The sequence below is a fragment of the Emys orbicularis genome, chromosome 4 (genome assembly GCF_028017835.1).
Source record: "Emys orbicularis isolate rEmyOrb1 chromosome 4, rEmyOrb1.hap1, whole genome shotgun sequence".
Taxonomy (NCBI): Eukaryota; Metazoa; Chordata; order Testudines; family Emydidae; genus Emys; species Emys orbicularis.
Genome location: NC_088686.1, coordinates 63,974,389 through 63,998,380, shown reverse-complemented (window position 1 = coordinate 63,998,380; position 23,992 = coordinate 63,974,389). Strand labels below are relative to the sequence as shown.

Sequence of the window (23,992 nt, the reverse complement as noted above, 5' to 3'; positions counted from 1 at the left end):
CATAACAAGATTGTGACGGGGTGTCCACCTCATAACAGGCCTAAGTAGGTTAAAAAGGGCCAATTAACCCCATGAAAGGCTGCACCTGGAGAACAGTCAGGGCTGATAAGGCCTAATGGATGAAGCAGCCCAGCTGGGCAGGGGCAAGCTGAGAGCAACAAGGGCTGCAGGAAGGAACTCTGCAGTCACTCCCTAGAGAGGAGGGGAGTTGGCAAGAGACAAGGAGGAGTTCTAGGGCAGAGTAAACCCTGGGATACTGCCTGGGAATACAGACTCTGGCAAGAACCAGAGTGAGGGTGAAGGAGCTGCAGGGAACAGAGGAAGTTTCACTGGTAACCCAGAGGGAGGCCAGAAAATAGGGAAGAAAGTAGGAAGGAGCCCAGGGAAACAGCAACATGGTCTGACATTGGGTAGACTATGGTTGCTAGAGATAGGGTCCCCCTGGGCTGCAACCCAGAGTAGAGTAGAGATAGGCCCGGGTTCCCCATCAACCTCTGGGGAAGTGACACAGTTTGGGTAGTGGCTCAGAAGACTGCCTGAGACAATTCATCCAGTGGGACTTTGATATCCTGGAGGGAGAAAACTACAGTGATCTGGCCAGAGGGCCATGCTGCGAAGAAGGAGCACCTCAAGCCACGAAGAGGGAATAACCTGACTCCAGAGAGACAGAGTGCGATACAATGGAGCGAGAAACCAAAGGAGGAGACGTCTGACTGGTCGAAAGCTAATCTCCAGATGAGCCATAGTATCAAATCCCTGTGCCTGGCGGAGCAAGGGTAGGCTGGTAGCAGCCTCTGACGCTTTTGAAAAGCTGTAATCACCCCTTAGACTTGGCTCAATACTTGCAGGGTTTCTCTGATGCTGTGGTGGGGCCCACAAAGAGACCTTTATAGAAGTACTCAACTGGGAGGACCCACAGAGTTAGAGCCTCAATGCTCCAGTGATTCCTCAGCTAGGGAGAGGAGATTTAAATTGAAAAGAACTCACTACTGCGTGAAAAATGAATAAACATTACTGTTAAAAAAATGGGGTTAGGAGACCCTGAACCACCAACTTGGTCCACTTGCCAGATAAAGAATTTCTGATGGGCTTCAAAAGAAGATATTGCTAAGTGCCATAGCTTACCAACAGTGCTGAACCACCTATGGTATCTTCAGAGAGGAGGCACAGCCCATCCGGAACAGAACTGTGGGAGACCCTAGGCTGCAGAAAAGAAAAAAGAAAACTAGCCCTGTTTAACATATATAGTTATTAAAAGACACACTGGTAGTGAACTGATATTTTTTGCACATGCAACAAAGGTCCAAAATAATCTAGGTATAAACAAGTCAGGGGGGGAAAAAAAATTCTTTCCCATAATGGAGCTGCAATTAATGCTATAGATGGCACTCTACTCCCTCATCCCTTCTCCTGACACGTATGGTGAATCCAAACTGACCTCCCTCCTGGCTACTAAAATATTTTCTACAGCTTTCCCAATTTCAACAGAAAGAACATCATTGTGATTCTAGATGGCAAGGAGATAGATGGGTTCTCCAAAGCAAGCAGCAAGGATGTATTTAGGCACAACTGTTATGCTGCAGGGAAATGTCTTCAAAAAGGGATGCGAGGATCAAGAAAACCAGAACAAGAAACTTAACGTTTGTAGCGGGGATACATCTTACAGAATGTGGTGCAAGAAAATCTCACCTTGCAGTTTGATTAAGGATAGCCAGAATGGTTCAAGACATCTGAATCCAATCTAATGACAGTCTTAACATATATTAATGAGGTGACATATAATGAAAGTTTAGCTTATGTACTGAACTGTTTTTCAAGAATCATCTGATTAATGTACGTTGGCAGAGATTAATGGTTACAGTAAAGAATCATGAAATTAAGAGGGGAAATGAATACAAAACAGGTTTAACAGGCAGAACACTGGACAGTTCTGATGTGTTTTAAACCTCCAGAACTGACCAGTTTCCCCAAAAAGAGAGAGAGAGAAAAAAAAAGGAGTGTCTAGGGGTACTGTATCAGAGAAGAACAAGTCTCTGTGGCGACTAGGATAGGATATTCTTAGGTTTAGTTAGTTACAGCATACAATAGCACCATCACCATGGGAACCTCCATCCCTCATCCCATTTTCTGCCCTCCTTACTTTGCTGCTACATCCTCCTACCTGAGTCACATGGAGAAGAGGCTGAACAGAGATTCCCTGGCCTGAAGCCTAAAAGCTGCTCCACACTAAGAGAAACAGAACAGGAGCACCCTGACAGTCACTGACTGCTGAGGGTTCTTCTGGTGGAGATAGGGAAGGAGTACAAGAGAGCTCTCTCATTTGAGAGGGAGACAATAAAAAGAAGAGTAGAGAGGGGGTTAGATTGTTGAGGGAGAACACCTGAGAGAGTATGGAGAAGGAAAGAGAGAGAAATAGCCCAGTTTTATCTGCTTTTGCCTCTCACTTTAGAATTTTAAAAGACAAGTACACTCAGTCTAAGAACAAAAAGAAAGTGTAGACTGAAGTTTTTCAAGTTGGAACAGAGTAAAATAAACAGAATACCCTAATTATGTTTTGCATTCCCCCCCCCCCCCCACAGACACAGTGAAAGTTATAGCAAGTATCCAAAACATTAGAGCCTCTATCCCACAAAAAACCCACCACCAATAAAACATGAAGGTGAGTGAAGAGTGCAGACACACATCAGTGGGCTGACTGCATGCTACTTTTCAAGAACGTTAAAAAGAATTAAACTACTTTAATTCAATCCTTCCTTACCATCTTAGCACTATCTGTCTCTGCAAAAACATGCACTATGTAACACATTGGTTCCATACACTGATTCTCCCCTACCATGTGTGATTATCTATCACATAACTTTTGCTCTTTTCATGTACGTGTTCTGACAGCTTGATCTGAGCATATGAAATTTATATATGGAAACACACTAGTTCTGTGCTGATGACACTTAGATAACTGAATGCTACATGAAATAATATGGTCCTATTCTATGAAGTCCTAAGCATCTTTCCATGAGGAGCAGGGTACTCAGTATCTGGCAGGATTGGGCTTTTATTGAATAGTGGAAAATGAATGCTTTCAGTATGCTATTTGTATAATCAGGAATTTGAAATGTGTGTGTGCATGGCCATAAATAGGGCCCTACCAAATTCATGGCCATGAAAAGCTTGTCACAGACCGTGAAATCTGGTCTCTCCCAATGAAATCTGATCTTTTGTGTGCTTTTATCCTATACTATACAGATTTCATGGGGAGACCAGCGTTTCTCAAATTGGGGGTCCTGACCCAAATGGGAGTTGCAGGGAGGTCACAAGGTTATTTTAGAGGGGTCATGGTATTGCCACCCTTACTTCTGTGCTGCCTTCAGAGCTGAGCAGGCGGAGAACAGTAGCTGTTGGCCGGGTGCCCAGCTGTGAAGGCAGCGCCCTGCCAGCAGCAGCGCAGAAGTAAGGGTGGCAATGCCATACCACGCCACCCTTACTTCTGCGCTGCTGCCTTCAACGCTGGGCAGCTGGAGAGTGGCGGCTGCTGACTGATTCAATCTGATTGGCTCTGTGGATATGGGGAAAGAGGCGGATGTGATATATCTTGACTTTAGCAAAGCTTTTGATATGGTCTCTAACAATATTCTTGCCAGCAAGTTAAAAAAGTATGGATTGGATAAATGGACTATATGGTGGATAAAAAGCTGGCTAGATTGTTGGGCTCAATGGGTAGTGATCAACGGGCTGATGTCTTGTTGGCAGCCGGTATCAAGCGGAGTGCCCCAGGGGTCGGTCCTGTGGCTGGTTTTGCATCTTTATCAATGATCTGGATGATGGGATTAATTGCACCCTCAGCAAGTTCGCAGATGACACTAAACTGGGGGGAGAGGTAGATACACTGGAGGGTAGGGATAAAGTCCAGAGTGACCTAGACAAATTGGAGGACTGGGCCAAAAGAAATCTGATGAGGTTCAACAAGGATAAGTGCAGAGTCCTGCATTTAGGATGGAAGAATCCCATGCACTGCTACAAGATGGGGACCGACTGGCTAAGCAGCAGTTCTGCAGAAAAGGACCTGGGGATTACAGTGGATGAGAAGCTGGATATGAGTCAGCAGTGTGCCCTCACTGCCAAGAAGGCCAACGGCCTATTGGGCTGTATTAGTAGGAGCATTGCCAGCAGATCGAGTGAAGTGATTATTCCCCTCTATTCGGCACTGGTGGGGCCACACCTGGAGTGCTGCTGGTGAGGCCATACCTGGAGTCCAGTTTTGGTCCCCCCCCCACAGAAGGGATGTGGACAAACTGGTGAGAGTCCAGCGGAGAGCAACAAAAATTATTAGGGGGCTGGGGCACATGACTTACGAGGAGAGGCTGAGGGAACTAGGGTTATTTAGTCTGCAGAAGAGAAGAGTGAGGGGGGTTTGATAGCAGCCTTCAACTACCTTAAGGGGGGTTTCAAAGAGGATGGAGCTAGGCTGTTCTCAGTAATGGCCCAGCTCTGCAGGCAGCAGCACAGAAGTAAGGGTGGAAATACCATACCATGCCATCCTTACTTCTGCGCTGCTGCTGGTGGCGGCTCTGCCTTCACAGCTGGGCTCCCGGCCAGCAGCTGCCACTCTCCAGCTGCCCAGCTCTGAAGGCAGTGCCGCTGCCAGCAGCAGCACAAAAGTAGGGGTAGCAGTACCACAACCCCCCTACAATAACCTTGCAAACCCCCCCCCCCCCCAACTCGTTTTTGGTCAGGACCCTACAATTGCAACACCATAAAATTTCAGATTTAAATAGCTGAAATCATAAAATTTATGATTTTTAAAATCCTATGACCGTGAAATTGACCAAAATGGGCCATGAATTTTGACAAATGAAGGAGATTATCTAGAGATTATCACCCACGGCTATCCCATCCAGTTCCACTCTTTACCCTAGGTTCTCAAACTTTTGTACTGGTGACCCCTTTCGCACAGAATATATAGAGGTGAAAAATAACAGACCTCAACCCTACTGTCCCGCTGCAAATTTGTGTACACAGAATCAATCCCTTACCTCTCTCTAAAAGTGCAAAGTTTCAAAAAGTTCAATGAATAGAAGATTGTTGGGGGCGGAATAGATCTGGACAAGGAGAAGAAGACTGGAGATAAATATGAGACGGGAGGGACAGGCAGTAGAAACAAAATTGAAACTGTTTGAGCACCATATTCCAGAAGTCTTGAGGTCTTTTTTCTCATTGATTTGAGATATACCAAACCATTCTCTCACTAGAAGGGAAAACCTAAAATGGCAGCAGGCTGTAAAAGAGACCCAGTTTGGGAATATTTTAATGAAGTTCCTCTACCTGTGAGTAAGATAGGCATGTGTGCAAAATGCAAACAGTGCAACAAAGAAATGCAAGGCCTGGTTGCCCGAACGAAACAACATCATAAGAAGTGTTCCTTCTCAGGAGGAAGCTGCGTTGAAGATGATGAAAGGAACATGTCTGAACATGCAGGATCTTCAGGTTGGTAAAGTTTTTTTCTTCATACTTCTTTCTTAAGGACTGCCTGTCTTCCTTCTGGATTAGTCTTGATTTCTCATGTTTGAGCAAAAAATATAGTTGTTACTCTATGGTACTATCATTTTAGATGCAGCTGTGATAAAAAATAAATAGCTGAAATAGGCAGATCTTCCTTTTACAATTTCACCTTTAAAGTAGTACTGAGTGTCAGTGAATGCAATGAGTAATACTAAATGAGTAGTATGGTAATAATAATTAAATAACTGCATTGACTTATTTTGTTTAGGAGAATCCATCCTCAACATATAGGATTCTGAAGACTATCCAACTTCAAGATCACCATCATTTTCTATAGTTTCAGAGTTATCTGCCAATGATAGTGTTTCAGTCACATCATGTATGTCACATAGCCACAGTATATCATCTGTAGCAAAAAGAAAAAAATATTTCCATCATCCAGAAACAACCATAGATAAGTTTGTGATAAGAACCAGCAAATTACAAAAAGAGGTAACTGACGAAAAAATTGCCTAATTTGTTTATGCAACAAAATCTCCTTTCCGTGTGATTGAGAACCCACACTTCATTAACATGGTTCAGTCATTAAGACCAGGATACAGTCCACCCAACAGAGCAGATGTCGCAGGCAAATTGCTGGATAAAGTGTATGAAATAGAAATTGAGCAGTGTGCAAAGGGTCTAGAGGGTAAAATTGTTAACCTGAGTCTTGATGGGTGGAGCAATGTCCACAATGATCCGGTTGTATGTGCTTGTGTGACAACAGAAGAAGGGAATGTCTTCCTTACAGAAACAATTGATACATCAGGAAATACACACACAGCAGAATACTTACAAGAAGTAGCAGTAAAAGCTATAACAAACTGAAAAAAAAGCAAATGTCTAGTACGCAGCTTGGTCACAGACAATACTGCAAATGTATCCAAGATGAGACGAAATTATTTAGAAGAGAGTCCCAAGCTAATGACATAGGGTTGCAGTGCTCATTTGATGCACCTCCTAGCCAAAGACTTCAGTGTTCCAGAAATAAAGGCTAATGTTGTTGAAATTGCAAAATACTTCTGTAACAACCACTTTGCACCAGCCGCTCTGAAAAAAGTGGGAGGAACCAAGCTAACTCTCCCACAAGACGTGCAATGGAACTCAGTAGTGGACTGTTTTGAGCACTATATCAAGAACTGGCCTAATCCAATGAGTTTGTGAACAAAATCGTGAAAAAATAGATGGCACTGTCACAGCCAAAGTTCTCAACATTGGGCTTAAGAGAAATGTTGAACACATGCTGAGTACCATGAAGCCTGTTTCTGTAGCCTTGAACAAAATGCAGATAAATAGCTGTTTTATTGCTGACGCTGTAGAAATTTGGAAGGAACTGAGTGAGATCTTAAAAAGAGAAATATGCAATGACAGAGTTAAATTACAAGCATTAAAAAAACAAATGGGACAAGCACTATCTCCAGCTCATTTTCTTGCAAATATTCTCAATACTCGGTACCAGGATCAAATCTTAACTGCTGAAGAAGAGGAGTTGGCTATGACATGGACATCCAGCAATCATCCCTCCATAATGCCAACTATAATAAACTTCAGAGCTAAGGGTGAACCATTCAAGAAATATGTTTGCTGATGCGGTTTTAAAGAAAGTCACACCAGTGAACTGGTGGAAGTCACTTAAGCACTTGGATTCAGAGACTGTTGAAGTGATAATCTCACTTTTAACAGCGGTAGTTTCTTCTGCCGGTATAGAAAGGATATTTTCTTTCTTTGGACTAATTCATTCCAAATTGAGAAATCGTTTGGGACCTGAAAAAGCAGGAAAGCTTGTTTTTCTTTTCCAGATTATGAACAAACAGGGAAATGAAGGTGAAGACGACTGAGTTAGCTGCAGAAGCCAATATTTAAAGTTTCTCATGTTGACATAGTTGATTTAATTTGTTGTTTTTTTAAAAATATTTCATTTAACTATTTTAGTTAAAAAATTAAAAAACAAACAAACCTGATTTTAAAAAAACTTGAATGTCTAACGAAACTCAAAAATTCATATGCTTGTTTTGTTAAAATATTATGTTTGCTGTTGAAGAAAAAAATCCAGAATATGTAACGTTGTTGTTTTAGTTAAATAAAACAATTTAAATGTCTGTCTGGTGATGTTCTCATCCTAATACAGCATGGCAAGAAAATCCTCCAAATATTAATGATTAACCTGTTGAATTGGAGATATTTATGAAGTCTTTGGGAGGAGAACTATCTGCTTCAATTACCTTTGGTAAATGAAATAACCAAAACAATCATTCATCTTCTGATATAGCTGTAAAACTAATCTGAAAAGTTTTCAAAATAAATCACTGTTTAAAAATGTATAGTGTGTACCTTCTAAAAATGAAACCTACATCTATCTCTGAGTTGTGAAGAATATGTATTAAGGTTATAATAACCAACAAGAATGCACTTTTATGTAGAAATCCATGATTAAATCAAGACTTCTTTTAAATCATAATTTAAATCAAATCCACCCTGATCCAACAACTATGCAATTAAACTGGGATTCTAGTTTTTGTGGCCTCTGATAAAAATGAAAGGTCTTAATTATGGACAGATAAAGTAGTATGTTTATATCATTTTTTTCCAAGATGTTGCTATACAAGTACAGTTAAGGTAGTTTGGCCTCTTCTAAACAGAAGAGACAACTGCTTTGTCCATCTTTCAAAGGAATTCGTCCATCACAGGACAGAAAGGACTTGAAGCATGCAAGTTTCAATCAGCCATGTTGAGGAGCTCTTTTGGAGGGGTGTATGGGGATGGGGGCAATATCTGACCATCAGTAATCAGTCCAGACAAGTTGAGGAGGTTCAGGGTGGTTGTATATCAGTAGATCAGAAGATTTCTGAAGATGCTGAAAAAAGCATTAAGAGTTTTACCCGGAGTAAAAAACTAGGGAGCCAGGTTTCATTTCGCTGCCATGGATAGTAAGAAAGAACTGAGGCAGGGTCACAGCCACTCCATGCTTTATGCACTTGTATGTGGGCACAGGAGGCAGAGAGCACATGCATGGCCCTGACAGACACTGCTATTCAAAAGACACTGATTTCACACATGAGGTACATGCGCTCCCATGTTGGGATCCACATTAACACATACTCGAAGAACTTTCGTTTCCCCTATGTCCACATGGCCTCCCTCCCATGAATTCTAGCCAGAAAACTGTTTCCTCCTTGACCCTTACCTGAGATTCGTAACTGGAGGGACAATTATTAGCAAAGAGATGTAGGGGTGGCAAGGGGGACACACAGGATCACCTCAGTGGTGCAAGAAAAGAAGGCAGAAAAACACCCTCTCCTCCCTGTCTCATTCACCAAACCTACGGTCTGTCAGAGGGGAATCATGCTGCTGGGATCTACAGGGTGAAGGGCATCCTAGGTGAAGCTCTAGCAAATCCCCTATGAATTACTCCTGAGCACTCCCACAACTACAAACCACTAGGTGCCTGGTGTGGGGTTCATGGGGGAAGAATGGATCTCTGGAAGGCGAGGGTGTATGAAGATATGGTGGAGCAAGTGACTTACTGAAGGGCATGGGGAGCTGTCAGTTGCAGTGGTCCAGATACAGAGTGTGCACTCCGGTGCAACTTTAGACATATAAGATGAGAAAGCGAAGTGTCAGTGCTTCCCGTCTCCTTCCTTCTCCACCCAGCATACCTCTTGTGGTTTGCAGCAGCGGGGTTCCCCATTGATGAACTATAGGTGGACTGAACCAGAGGACCCCATGAGTTCTGGAGGGAGGGGAGGACTGGAAGTGGGCTTTGCACATAGGCATTCTCCTGATCACCTCCTTAGGTTCAATAGTAAGGAAGAAACCCCAAAAGACCGCAATGAGGTTTCTTGGACTCCTTCTGAGAGGGCAGGTCTATGCTAACAGTTAAGTTGATCTAACTTACGTCGCTCGGGTGTGAAAAAGCCCCCCAAGAAATGCAAGTTTCACGCTATCCACACTGGAGCAATGCTGGTGGGAGAGCATCTCCTGCCAACATAGCTTATGTTTCTCGCTGAAGTGGAGTAATTATACTGACAGGAGAGTGCTCTTCCATTGGCATAGCACTTCTTCACCAGATGCGCTACAGTGACGCAGCTGCACTGATGTAGCGCGGTAGCGTAGACTTGCCCTCAGCCTTTGACGGAAACATTCCCTTTGTTCCTCCAATTGACAAGCCTCCCTAGTGACCAGATTACAGAAGTAGACCTCACAGGGTAAGAAAAAAGGGTAGATATTTATTTATTTAAAGTTTAGTTCTCAGTAGGCATTTGCCATGTTAAACTAAGCTTACTGGAGCAGACAGTCTCGAGCAAGATAACTAATGAAAAATGTTAAGAGCTTTTGTAATTTGACAATAGCAGACTAAAACCTGGTTATGACCACCAGATATCAGCTAGGGGAATCCAGTAAACAGTTTTATTTCTCTCTCTCTCTCTCTCTCTTTTTTTTTAAATAATAAAAAGGCTTTTTTTAATGGAAGGCTTTTGAAACTGTGTTTAAGAGTTCTATGTCTTGGGTACCATGATCCAAGAACTCACTGCCCAAGTCATTTCAAATTTTATAGAATTGCCCCCAGATCTAACATAAATCTGGAAGCAGATATTACTTTGTTGCATTGTTCTTTGGGGAAAAGAACACAAAATCAGGCTTATATTTAAAGCTCAGCTGTAACCTCAATTATGCAGTGATGGCAGTCACATCATAATAAAACAGTAAAAAAGACTTTGGAAAATGATATAGCACAACTGTATCACAATGAAGCTAAATATCTGGATGCTAGCTCTTTTTTGGTTTTAATTCCCCCACAACTTCCTCCCAAAACACAACAAAAAATAAAATCAAAATAAACAAAAACACCCACTCCTCCACATACCCACTTCATATATCAGTACATCTCTGAAAAACAATGTCAAGGTTTGGTTTTAGGGATATTTTAATATATATGCAAGTAATTTGAATGAAAGCTGAAAACAAGATCTCCAGCTTTGTACAATAAACTAAACTTGGAGGCAAAATGAGAAAGGAGAAAAAAATTAAAATGAAATTCTAATGAATCTGGATAGTTTAGGTGACAGAGAGCAAATCACCAATCTAGATAACATGTGCCAAATGAAACACCCATTGATTTTAGCAATAGGAAAGTCCTCTACTGTCAACTGAAGAGACTATTGGCAAATCACTGAAATCATCATGTTCCAGTGCACAGCAGCGGTACAAAAGACCAACAGGATACTAGGCTGTATTAACAGTTTGAGGGATGCTGTTACAGTATAGTGCACTTGTAAGACCACCTCAGGAACACTATAATGCAGTATTGAGCACCGTTCCACAGGGAGGGTATTACAAGCTTTAGTGTAGGACAATATAAATGGAAGATAATATGTGTGATAAACCAAATAATGAAGAGATGTAAAAGGAGCTGGGATTATTCTCTCAGTAAGACAAAAAATTTAAAAAGGTTTGATAAAATTGACAGATGCTATTTATAACCTAGTAAGAGTACAAAAGTACTAAGCCATCTAAACAACTTGGAAACTTGGGCAGAACTCTTTCATGGACATGAAATAACATACTAGGGAAGACAATTAACACTAAAGGAGGAGTTCAAAAAATACCTAACACTTGTTTCTAGAATGGACCAAGGGATATGGTGGAAAGGCAGGAAGATGAAATTAAAATGGAATTCAAAAGGTCTGGCATGTTGGGCCAGATGGTTTTTTCACTATCCTAAAATTTCTTATGTTCTAAGGTGACAAACAGAATTAGCCTGAACCTATATACTGCAAGAAGGCAATGAGTATGGCCCTACTAAATTCATGGCCATGAAAAACATGACATGGACTGTAAAATCAGACCTCCTCTGTGAAATCTAGCTATTAGAGACTGGGAGCAGGGCTGGGGGCACCCTGGCCAGGGGCTCCTACCGTTCACCAGGCTCCAGCTGCTAGTCTGCTGGGCTGGGGAGGGACAGGACTTCCTCTTCCTCTGCAAGGCTGCTCTCAGGGGGAGATCAGACCCACCTTTGGGTACCTCCCCCCAGCTGCAGGAAGCTCTGCGCCAGCTCTGAAGGCTCCCAGCAGCACAGGGAAGATCAGACCCACCTCCACCTCTGGGAATCTCCCCCAGCTGCAGGAAGTGCCGTGGCTGCTGCCTTCAGCTGCACAGAAAGAGGGTGGCAATTCCATGACCCCCCTACATCAGCTTTGCAACCCCCCACGACCTCCTTTTGGGTTAGGACCCCCCCCCCCAATTACAACACTGAAATTTCAGATGTAAACATCTGAAAATGCTAAATTGACCAATTTTAAAATCCTCTGGCCATGAAATTGATCAAAATGGACCGTGAATTTGGTAGGGCCCTAGCAATGAGCAATATTCGTACCAGAGCTCTGCCAATTCATCTCAATCCTGATCTGTGAAACACACAACTCTATTTCCAGTCCTGTGAATTTCTCAAACAGAAGAAATGCCACTAATAGTGCCAAGTTGTGTCAGGAGTTTGCATAACTAGAATGAAACCAAAAATATTCTCACTTGAGACCCGTATCCAGGTCTTCTGAAGTAACAGAAGACCAGTGCATTAACTACCAGTGAGCCTTCTAGGCGCCTATTGTGCCTGGACACATGATTAGTTTGTTGAATTTTTAAGTCATTTATCTTTCAAAAAATCGGAGAATTTTTAATTTTAAAAAGAGATAGATACTCACCAATTTTTCCACATCCACTTCCTCTTCACTCTGGAAATCAGAAGCTCCATCCAGCATCTCATCAGCAGAATCATCAGTTTTTTCATCATCATCATCTTCCTCCTCCTCTTCCACATCATCAATGGTAATATCAACAGTAGGAGTATAACCCTTTTTGTGGTGTTTGGGTTCTTGTGATCTCTGTTCTGGGGTCAGGAAATAACCTTTAACAGATTTCTCAACTTTGTTCTCTCTGTCAGTGTTACTTTTGTTGTCTAAATCAGTTGTCTTACTAGATATTGTGTTCCAAGAACTGTTGACATGACTTGAGTTATCCTTAGCATTTTCACTTTCTTTCTGAAAACCAGTGGTGCCTTGTTCTTGGTTAGGAGCATTAAGTTTTTCCTGGATATCTAGATTTTTTTTACACTTATCTGTATTTTCCACATGCATCTCCCCTGAATTATTACCATGTTCCTTGTTATAAATGATCTCAGATTTATTTTCCCGTTCCTCCATTATGTTCTCTGTCTCTATAGAGTCCTCACATTCCTTCCTTTTGACCTCAGGCTGTGCAATGCTCTCCTGGAGCTCTTTTTGGTTCTGAAGTGGTTGGGTCCCTTCCTGCTGCTTGTCTTTGCTTTCCAGCTGTGCATAAATCTCTTGCTCTTCCTGTGGACTCTGTGACTGTGCAGCATTCACCTTCTCTTCCCCTTTTTTCTGTGGCTGTGCATTTCCCTCCTGTTCAGTATCTGGACTCTCTGCTTCTACAGTGCTCGTGTACTCCTCCACATGGCTCTTTAACAGTGCCGTCTCTTCCTGCTCCCTGGGACTCTCTGGATATGCAGTAGTTGCAGGAGCAACTACTGCTTGACCTAGTAATTCTGAAATAGTCCCTGAGTTATCTGAAACTTCCTCCAATACTTCTTCAGAATGTACAGAGTCCTCTTTCTTTTCAGTGATCACTTTGTTTTTCTCACTGATTGGCTTCTCACTGATGTATGAGTGGTCTGATGATATGACATCTGCAGAAACATCATGCTGGAAGCTGGGAATGTCATCTGTGTAATCCTCCAGCATCTCTGGATCCTTCTCAGCCATCTCTGAGGCAGTGAAGTTTCTGTCAGATGGGATCACATCAGCTGCAGACTTATCAGTACTATTTGATTGATCTGATGGCAACTCATTTTCCTCTTGTTTGCTATCTGACACTGTGACCTCTGACTCCATGACTTCTACATCTTCTGAATGTGAAGCCTTCTCAGGCTCTTGCTGCTTAGTAGGACTAGACTCATCCTTTAGGCTTACATTCTGGGAATCTTTCTTTATCTGGAGGGATGCAACATGATGAAGAATAGAGTTTGGGACAGACTTCTGTCCTGGGAGCTGAAGCAAGGCAAAACTGCCAGACTGAAGGGGTATGAGACTGGCAGCATTAGTTGGTTGACCACCTGAGTTACACATTATTTTAGATTCAGAGCCTGTCTGACCTGCAATGCTGCTTGCTCCTGGAGGAGAGATCCTCAGAGTCAGGGTGCCTGCTTGTGACACAAAACTGGGTACTGACGGAAGGATGGATGATGCTTGAGTGACCAAATTAGCTGTAAGTGCAGACTTGGATCCAACCGTTTGTACTGCTGGGTTTTTGGCAGGGGAAACCGAAGTAACAGAAGTGGAGGACATAGGTGATACAGGTGTCTCAGGAGGCTTAGAAGGCCCAGGCAACCGGATTCCTACAACAGAGCCTATGAGAGAGATGAAACACAATCAATATTTCCTAGAATCACTCCTCCAGATTCTAATATTTGATGTTATATAAATTAAAGCAGACAGATCTTCTTCTAAGGATTATAATATAACAAAGTACTAAACCACAGAATTTCAATATAATAACTAGTGCTGCATAAGAGGTATGCTACCATAAGATTTCCACAAATGACACACACTTCCATATTTTGGCAGTTAATGCATAAGTTTCATCAATGTGTTGAAAAGGTTGTTATTAGGCCTTGTGAGAAAAAGTTTTCATAAAAACAATTCAAAATAAACTAACTTTCTTTCCTTTACAAATGTTGTCAGAAAATTTCAAAACAATTCAAATTTAAAATATTTCATTTCATTTTGGTGGTGGTGGGAAGGAACACTCACTTTTGTCTTTACTTGTCCCTCTTTCTCTTCTTTAAAATGTAAAATAGTGTAATTTTCCTCACCAAAACAAAATGAACAGTTCTGAAATTTGATGAAATTAATTTTTCACAAAATTTTTCATTTAATCTAAAAAGCCATTTTTTGTTAAAACAATTTTGGCTAGTGGCAAATGGTCAGATTTGTACTCACCAAAGTGATCAATCTGATTTCCTTAAAATAATGCTGAGATAGTATATTGACCCTTTGCTAGACATAAAAAAGTCTTTACCTAGCGCACAAAATTTCTAAATTTTGGGTAAGGGAAGTACTGACAACACTTTTTCAATTTAAGACAAGTGATATTTCATCCTACATCACATCATATCTGAATGATTATACTTTACTCTCCCAACCTACACAAGCAAGACACATTATGGGCATTTTTTTCTTGACAGTGTGGTAGTGAAATCTCAAAACACAAATAATCCTAGTGTCCTGTACTAGTTCTATGCAATTACTTTGACTTTCAGTGGAAAAAGGGGCACGTGACAAAGGAAAGCTCATCTGCTACAAGATTTACCCCCAAACAATACACTGAAGAATCAGGAAAGAATGGCGAAGACTTTGTACCTGGATTGCGGAACATTACTGGCTGAATGTTGGATTGGGTGCCAGCAGCTCGGAGCTGATGCAGTGGAACAAGCTGGATGATCTGTCCATTGGGATGTCTAAATAGGTTTACCCCACCGGGGCTCCTGAGAGGCTGCAGGATCATCCTATGTCCCTGAGCAAGCTGCACATTATGGAGGGGTCGTAAAGCAGGAGAACCTTGATGCACTGGAATCAGCAGTAATCGGGGTCCCCCACGCTTCTCTGTTCCAGAAGACAGCCCTTGGGGGCTTGCAGTTGTAGTCTGAGAAGAACCATCTTCTGAAAAGTTAGTACAAAAATAGGATTCACAATAGGATTCTCAATACTCCTTGACAGAAACAATCACATAAATCATTTGGCTTTACTTGTACCAAAATAGGTAAGATGTTTTCAGACAGAAGTGTCATTCTTCAACTAACAATATCCCTTTAAAAACTATTTTATAACATGTAATTTCAACATCCTCCATTTATCCACAAAACACATATAGCATGGACCAGAGCAGTAAATCTTCTCCACTCTACTCTGTCAATAATCTCCTCAACCACACGGAAGAATCATGGACTGAGAGGGTAATTATCTGCTTCCGTGCCTAGTTCTTGGCCTTTGTACCAAGATTACCAATGAGGATACCAATTAGAGACAACTGCTGTAGTGATGGTTTTGTGATAAGACATTTATCAGCTAGGAAATGGACTGAAACCACCAACTCATTTCATATTACCCAGCGAACAATCACATGGCTAGTTTCTGTTTACTAACAACCTGACCTGAATTCAAAGCAGAAACTTAAGAAATGAAGGCTCCATACCCCATTCCGCTGAGCTGCCTCGTCCCACTATTTTCTCTCTGATGGAACTGTACAGTTGAAGACTTATTCCAATTCTGATGCAACCGGTGTTTCCGGCAACAATTAGCCAGTACTGCCTGAACCTTACCTGGTCTTGGATTCAGTGAAGGACTTGTATTAATTCCAGAGAGTATAATAGGAACAGAACCAACAGACGAGGGTGGAGTGGTCACCATGGATGTGACTGCAGTTGTTGTCACCACAACTGGGGATGAGGTGGTGGTAGGAACAGGATGATTAATGGTTGGTGTAGTTACTACAGATTTAGGAAATGATATGGTTGCTACTGGTGTAGTCATTCCAGTTGCTTTTGTTATGTTCACAGTGGCTGTAGGGGTAGTGGGTGAGACAGTAGTACAGGCGCTGGTTTCAGATGTTCCAGAAGCACCAGTAATGGCAATGCCAGGAGGAGAGTGGGTAGATTCATTAGCTCTTGTATGGCCAGTAGTGGTCACAGTAGATGAAGTGGTAACACTTTCTAAAGCAACTGGAGAGGTGGTGGTAGTTGCAGTGACGGGAGGAGAGACAGTGCAGTAAACTGGAGATGGCCTTGAGGGAACCATTGGAGTGACGACCATTATTGGTGTAGGCCTGACATTGAACTTCTGTGGCCCTGTCAGGGGTTGGGGTGTGCTAACTCCAGGAATCTTCTGCTGCAGAGCTCCAACTTTACTCATCACAAACTGTGTGAACACACCACCAGGTGAGGGTCGAGCAGCTGCAAATAAAAACTTGCAGGTCAAAATCTCAACAGGTTCCCTCTTTGCCCTGCATGAGGTGCTGCAGTAGTCAATTTAGCAAAAATTAAGGACCCAATGTTGTTAAAGAGCACCTTGTATATGAACTGAAACATTTCAAAACATGGCCATTCACTTTATTGTTGTCATGAACAGGCTTTACATTATTAAAAAAATATGTTTTATTCAAGATTTACAACTTTCTGCTGCATTTCTTCCTAGCCATGCAAAAGAATCAGGCTCTATGACATTACGATCTTTATTGTGACACTACAAATAGAGAATTACAATTTCAGTACATGAAAAAAAGGAACCGGAAATAATTGGCTCATAAGGGATTCTCTAATTCTTAAAATCTTCCCATAAAAGCTTCGCTGTGAGGTCTTCCTCCTTTCACTGCTTCTTGGTCTCCATCCCCTTACCACTGCATCCACTTGTTACGCCAGCCACTTATTTCTAAGTTGGGGTAGGGTTTGCCATGCCCTTCACATTGCAATCACCACCCTTCCAGCTGAGGACTGGATGGGACTCCCCCTTGACACAATGTTCAAGCAAGCAGAGGGAGTCACTACTGAGACGCTCCCTGCCCTCATCCCTTGCTCTCCAGGGCTCAGAATGCTGACTCCATAGCACCCAGACCCTTATCAGTTGGGGAATAGGATCTGAACATCTAGTGTGACAGCACAGAGGATTACCACAAGGCAAGCCTAACTCTTAATAAAAAATATCATAATCTTATATGTATGTAGCACCTTTAGTCCAGGATGCCAAAACAGTTCTGACACATTAGATATACAAAAATTACTTCACCCACCATTGAAATGCAGCCACCTCTTCAAAATTGCATAGAAATACAATGCAAAAGTTTACTACAGGAAGGAGAAAACAGCACATCCAGTTTACCCCCTGCAGTGTATTTAGGTAGCAAGAACACAGCTAACCACAAATCAGAATTTTGCCAAAACACAAATTAACACGCCCTTCTCTTGCCCAGAGCTTCTTGGAATTGTTAATGACCAAGTTGTCAGGCTCCTAGATTTCACATCTTACCCAAAAGCTAGCACTTCTTACAGCACAGTATCCCTTCATGCCGTGCTGGGGTTCCATTTCAGTACTGACTCAGATAAAAGAGTGCACGTTTTTCAGAAGTAGTAGTTACTCACCTTGTGCAGTAACGACCGTTCTTCAAGATGTGTGTCGCTATGGGTGCTCCACAGAAGGTGTGCTTGCGCCCCTGTGCTGCTGATCGGAGAACTTCGGTAGCAGTGTCCATTTGACCCGCACATGCATCGCTTATCATTGTGCCCTGCCACAAGGCTAACCAGCACATGCAGGCTAACCCTCCTCAGTTCCTTTCTCTACCTCAAAGTCATAGACAAGAACTATGAAGTAGAGGTAGTGGAGCAACCATAGGGGGACACATCTCGAAGAACAGTCGTTACTGCACAAGGTGAGTAACTTCTTCTTCAAGTAGTGTCCCTACGGGTGCTCCACTGTAGGTGACTCCTGAGCAATATTCCTACAGGAGGGCTGGGGCTTTGGAGTCGGGTCAGTTACAAATGGCATTACTATGGAGCCAAAGATGGCATCAGAGGTGGAGTCCCCAGTGATCACAGTGTTCTGCGAAGGCGTGGACGGATGCCCATCTCACCACTTTACACATTTCTGAGATAGGGACATTCTTGAAGAAGGGAACAGATGAGGAGACCGATCTCATGGAGTGTGTGTGGATACTATCTGGAGAGGTCATGTTGCAAACCAGATAATTGTCCTAGCCTGGTAAAAGGCTAGGGCTCTCCTGACATTTAGTGTATGCAATATAGCCTCCCTGTTGCTGCAGTGAGGCTTGGAGTAAAAAATTGGAAGGTGAATCAACTGGTTCATGTGATGCTGGAAGGTTACCTTAGGGATGAATTTTGTATTTGGCCTGAGCTTAACCTTGTTCCAAAAGAATACTGTCCCTCCGCTCCCTGTCCCCTGACTGCCCGACCCCTATCCACACCCCCGCCCCCTGACAGGCTCCCTGGGACTCCCATGCCTATCCAACCACCCCGTTCCCTGTCTGCCCCCCAGGACCTCCTGCCCTTTATCCAACCCTCCCCACCCCACCATGCTGCTCAGAGCACCAGGACTGGCAGCTGTAAGTAGTACACCGTAAGTAGCACATTCCTACGGGGAGCAATTTAATACACGACACCAGCCCTCCATACAGTTTCGGAACCCTGATGTGGCCCTCAGGCCAAAAAGTTTGCCCACCCCTGCACTAGGTGGACCCGAAGAGAACGTCCCGATATTTTTTGGAGTCAGTACATAGTCTCAGATCTTTGGAAGAGCTGCAGATGTTGGGGAGATTTTTTGGGAAGTACACCAAATCTGGAACCTGGACCATTTCTGCAGGTAAGTACGGCATGTTGAGGACTTTCTACTGTGTAGCAATGCCTCTTGTACCTCCTTCGAGCAGGAGCTCTCTATGCTCTCTATGGCTCCATGAAGGAGCCATGCCCTGAGGCGAAGAATCCCAGGTTGGGATATAGAGTGCATCCTTTGTTCTGCGAGAGGAGGTACAGAGTGGCATGGAGAGAGATCAGTGGGCAAGTCACGAGTTTTGACAGGTAAGAGTACCAAGTCTATCTTGGCCAAGTGGGAGTGATCAGTACGACATGTGCTCCTTCTCTTTTTATTTTTAATAGGACTTTTGACAGCAGGGGAAACAGAGGAAAGGCATAGAGAAGGTCCCTGTCCCAGGGAAGTAGAGCATCACCCAGGTAGTGTTGCCCTATCCCTACTATGGAGCAGTAACACGGACATTTTCTTGTCCAGGTGAATGGCAAACAGGTCTGTGGTCGGTGTCCCCCACCGCCTGAACAGGTCTTGGAGTACTGCTGGGTTTATCTCCCATTCGTGGTAGTGTGAGAACATGCAACTGAGACTGTCCGCTATCGAGTTTTGTGCGCCCTGAAGGTAAGCCTCTGATAATGTAATGTCATGAGAGATGCACCAATTCCATACTCTTACTGCTTCTGCCCACAGGGAGGATGATCTGGCTTCCCCTTGTCCGTTTATATAGTACATGCACGCTATGTTGTCTATTAGGACTCCTGTGTGCAATACCTTGATCAGTGGGAGGAAACGGGCGTAGGCATTCCTGACCACCCTGAGTTCAAGGAGGTTGATGTGAAGAGATATCTCCATGGATGACCATTTGCCTTGTATTGTGAGGTCATTTAGATGTGCACCCCATCCTATGATGGAAGCACTGATGGTGAAAAACAATGACAGGGGATGGGGGTGAGGTTTGTGAAAAGGGGATCTCTTGGCAAACATTTTTGCAGGTAAGTACCAGCCCAAGGAGTTTTTGATCCTGGTGGGTAGTGACAGGGGTTTGTCTAGTCTGTCTCCATTTGGTCTGTACATTGACTCAAACCACATCTGGAGACATCACATATGAAGCCTGGCATGTGGTATTACCACTGTGCCCGCTGCCATATGCCCCAAGAGTCGTAGGCAGTGTCTCGCTGATATTTGTGGGTTGTTTTGAATGGTCTCTATGAGTGTGGCCAAAGAGAGGAATCTGTGTTGAGGCAGGACGCTCTGGCCTGTAACAAGTCGAGGTCAGTGCCTATGAATTCCAGGCACTGCACTGGAGTGAGGGTTGACTTCTGGCCATTGATCTGTAGGCCCAGTTCCATGAACAGGTCTATTGTGGATTTGGTGAGCCTCTTGGAAGGAGGCAATCTGAGGAGACAATCATCCAGGTAGGGGCAAATCGTGATCCCTTGGGAACATAGGTGCATGGACACTACTGAGAGGACCTCGGAGAATACTCTTTAGCCAATGATAGCCCAAATGAGGAGTACTCTGTACTGTTAGAGGTCTTGTCCCAAGGTAAATCTGAGGAACAGTCTGTGGGACGGTAGGACTGCGATATGGAAGTAGGTGTCCTGAAGGTCAACGGCCAAAAACTAGTCTCCCTGATCCACGGCTGGAATAATCATAGCTAGAGTGACCATCTTGAGTTTTTGAGCTTTGACAAACTTGTTGAGTGCTCTGAGGTCTAGTATGGGTCTCCAACCTCCCTTCCTTTTGGGTATTAGAAAATAGCGAGAGTAAAAACCCTTTGCCTCGTAGATGTCGAGGTACTGGTTTCTAGGTCTCCTAACCGGAGGAGACGATCTATCTTGTCGTAGTTAACTCTTATGAGAAGGGTCCCTGAAAAGGGCCACAGGGTAGGATGTTGTGGAATAGGGAGGGAGGTAAAGTAGATGGAATACCCATTGTGAACAATTTCCAGGACCCATTGATCCAATGTTACACGTTCCCAGGTGCTGCAGAACGTTGCAAGACAAGCCAACTGGGTAGGAAACGTTGGTCAGCTGTTGTGGGGAGTGGTCCGTCGATTCCTTGACCAACACATCAAAATTGGTGTTTGGAGGTGAACGGTTGTGACGTGGAAGGCTGTGGGCCAGATGGTTTACGCCTGGGGAACCTAGATTTCTTCTTCTGAGGTCTGTAATAGCACTGACTTGTGTACTGGAAGTTGCGTGGTTTATGTTGGGGCTGTGGACTGAATTTTCTCTTTTGTTCGGGCATGTAGATCCCTAACGAGCAGACAGTGGCCCTAGAATCTTCAAGGGTATGAAGAGAGAAGTCCATCTTCACCACAAAGAGCTTGGTGCCTTCCAAGGGAAGGTCTTCAATAGTCAACTGCACCTCTTTAAGGAAGTCCAAAAGGTGTAACCATGACGCATGTTGCATAACCACTGCTGTGGAGATGGACCGGGTCACTGTATCAGCTGCATCGAGGGCAGACTGTAGCGCTGTTTTGACTACTAGCTGTCCCTCCTGGATGATAGCATTGAACTGGTCACGCTGTGACTCGGGAAGCTGATCGATAAAGTTGCTATGTTTCGAATAGTTGACAGGGATGGCTTGATAATAAGCGATTTGGAACTGTAGGGTGGCCAGGAATAGGCTTTCCTCCCGAAGAAGTCCAAGCATTTCCAATCCTTGTCGTAGGGAGTGGACCTCATTTGGTGTTGATGGCCCCAAGAGTTTACAGCGTCCATGATGATGGAATTGGGTGGAGGGTGGGAGAAGAGAAATTCCGTCTCCCTAACCAGGACATAATATTTTTTATCAGCCCACTTACAAGTAGGCATCACCGATGCTGGGGTCTGCCATACGTTTTTTGCGGGATCCAGGAGAGCCTCATTAATGGGATGGGCTATATTAGAGGATGAGTGTACTGTGTCAACTAGTTTGTAATGGGTGTCCTTGACTTCCTCCAAGGGTATCTGCAGAGTATCTGTAACTTTCTCTGCCAAGTCCTGGAAAAGCCGGAAGCCATCAGCTAAGGACAGTGGTGGAGGCATGATGGCCTCATCTGGGGGGGGGGGGGGAAGATAAATTGGTCTTCGGAGTCACCTCTTTCTCAGTACCGCCCTCCTGTTCCTCCACAATCTCCTCCAGAGGCTCTGAGGTTCTGGATGCCATGGCCAAGGGGGAACGTCTCGGGGGTTCACGGGTAAAGCTGGAAACCCTAGAAGTGTGGGGACGCTATGCAACCCAAGGATCCCAGTACAGCCACCGGGGAGGTGGAATAGAGCCCAGTGGTAGTGCCTATGGTTAGTGTACAAAGGTAGTGGTGGTGGGGCCACCTGAGGGTATGCTCGGAGGGCCTCTTCATAGTGGACACCATAGGGAGCACGAGAGGAACAGTGGGAAATGGTCTTCTCTGGCTCGCTGTCTGAGTCCATACTAGAGAGCAGAAGTGTGTGGCAGGGCAGCAGCGAAAGCTCCTCGACTAGGAGAAGACTCAGTGCCAAGATCTCAGTGCCAAGAAAAGGAGATTCCGGTACATCAGATACTGGAGGTCTCTTGAATGCCGGAATTCCAGTGGTTCTGACCAACCTGGTGCCGCTGGTGGTACTGAAGGAGTCTGGGATCTTGCCTGTAACATGCTAGTGCTGGTCATGGCATTGATGACAGCGCCAATGGTACAGCATGTACCAGCAGCGTCTTCTTACTGAAGTGCTGGCTCCTACCTTTGTTTGTCTATACCGCTGACCCAGTGTCCGTGCCTTAAGCATGTTAATGGTACCTGCCATTCCAGATCTTCGTGAGCTGTGGGTACCAGGCTGGGATTATCTCCGGGCAGACGGTATCGATGATACCTAGCATCCCTTTCGGGGCTCACTCTGGAGACTTCCCACTCTCTTTTTTGATGAATTACAAGAGGGGGTTGCAGCTGATTTCTTCGACCCACAGTCCTTGGATGTTGAGGGCTGTGGGGAAGACTCACATCTGCCAGGTGACTGTCGGTGCGGGTCTGGGGGGGGTGGGGAGGGAGTTTGAGGGCTTCCTCCATGAAGATGATCTTTTGTCTCAGCTTCCTGACCATTCGAGACATAGGTGTGACAGACACCACACTTCTGTGGAATGTGGCCTTCCCAGAGGCAGTGTATGCGCCAGGGAGTGCTTGTCTGCTACAGGGATGGCCTCTTTGCAGGAGAGGCACTTCCTGAAGCCCGGTGAACCGGGCATACCCTATTGGGGTAAGGGTCCCCAACAAAAAATGGGGGGGGAAATAAAGTATTTTTGTTCAGGAAGAAAAAATAAAGAGAAAAAAAACTACAACTAAGACTGAGGAGACTAACTATAGAAATGTTTAAGAAGCTAATGGCCACAAATGGACTGCTAATGGCTCCATCTCTAGCCAGGGGCAATTGAGAAGGAATTCAGGGCAGGTTAGCCACGCATGCTGGCTAGCCTCGTGGCGGGGCACAAGGAAAGACTGCACATGTATGGGCCTAATGGAGACTGCTACTGAAATTCTCCGATTAGCAGTGCAGGGAGGCAAGCACACCCACAGTGGAGCATCCATAGGGACACTGCTCAAAGAATCTTTCGTTTACACTTTGGAAGGTCTCCCATCCAAGAACTGACAAGGACCAACCCTGCTTAGCTTGTGAAACCTAATGAGATTAGAGACCAGTGTGATATGGCTGCTCACATGTTGTTCTCTTAATCCAGATTCTGAACATCTTGTTTTTCATTGTGTCTCTTCATGTGTCTTTGCTGTTCTCATACATTACACTGACCTGACACCTGAAGTTCAAGTGTAATACCACCATTAGAAAAATAAAAATACAAGTGAAGAACCACAGACTAGACTCATCCTAATTCTTTTAACCCCTGGGTTTAAGAAATTCTCACCAATAAAGGCCGATAAAGATAAGAAGGTTCAAATCAGAAACACCCAATCAGAACAAAAAACCAACTTTAAAAACTCAATTAGTGCTTTTCCATTCAATCTCCTTTGTCCTGACTTTTTTATTTAATCAATACTACCGCAGCACATTTTCAACCTTTGCAAACATAATTCTAACCTAAGATAAAATTTAGTGTTTTAGGTA

At 43.9% G+C, this 23,992-nt stretch overlaps 1 protein-coding gene across 1 annotated transcript in view; it reads right to left on the bottom strand.

The window, feature by feature from the left end:
- The window catches only part of MGA (MAX dimerization protein MGA), a 68,149-nt gene that overhangs the window by 15,068 nt on the left and 29,089 nt on the right, over positions 1-23,992 (bottom strand). The window contains exons 14-17 of the mRNA XM_065402659.1: positions 15,929-16,558; positions 14,970-15,269; positions 12,234-13,957; positions 1,126-1,203 (exon numbers count right to left, since the gene is read on the bottom strand). Coding sequence (XP_065258731.1) covers positions 1,126-1,203; positions 12,234-13,957; positions 14,970-15,269; positions 15,929-16,558 — 2,732 coding nt within the window. The remainder of the gene's footprint in view (positions 1-1,125; positions 1,204-12,233; positions 13,958-14,969; positions 15,270-15,928; positions 16,559-23,992) is intronic.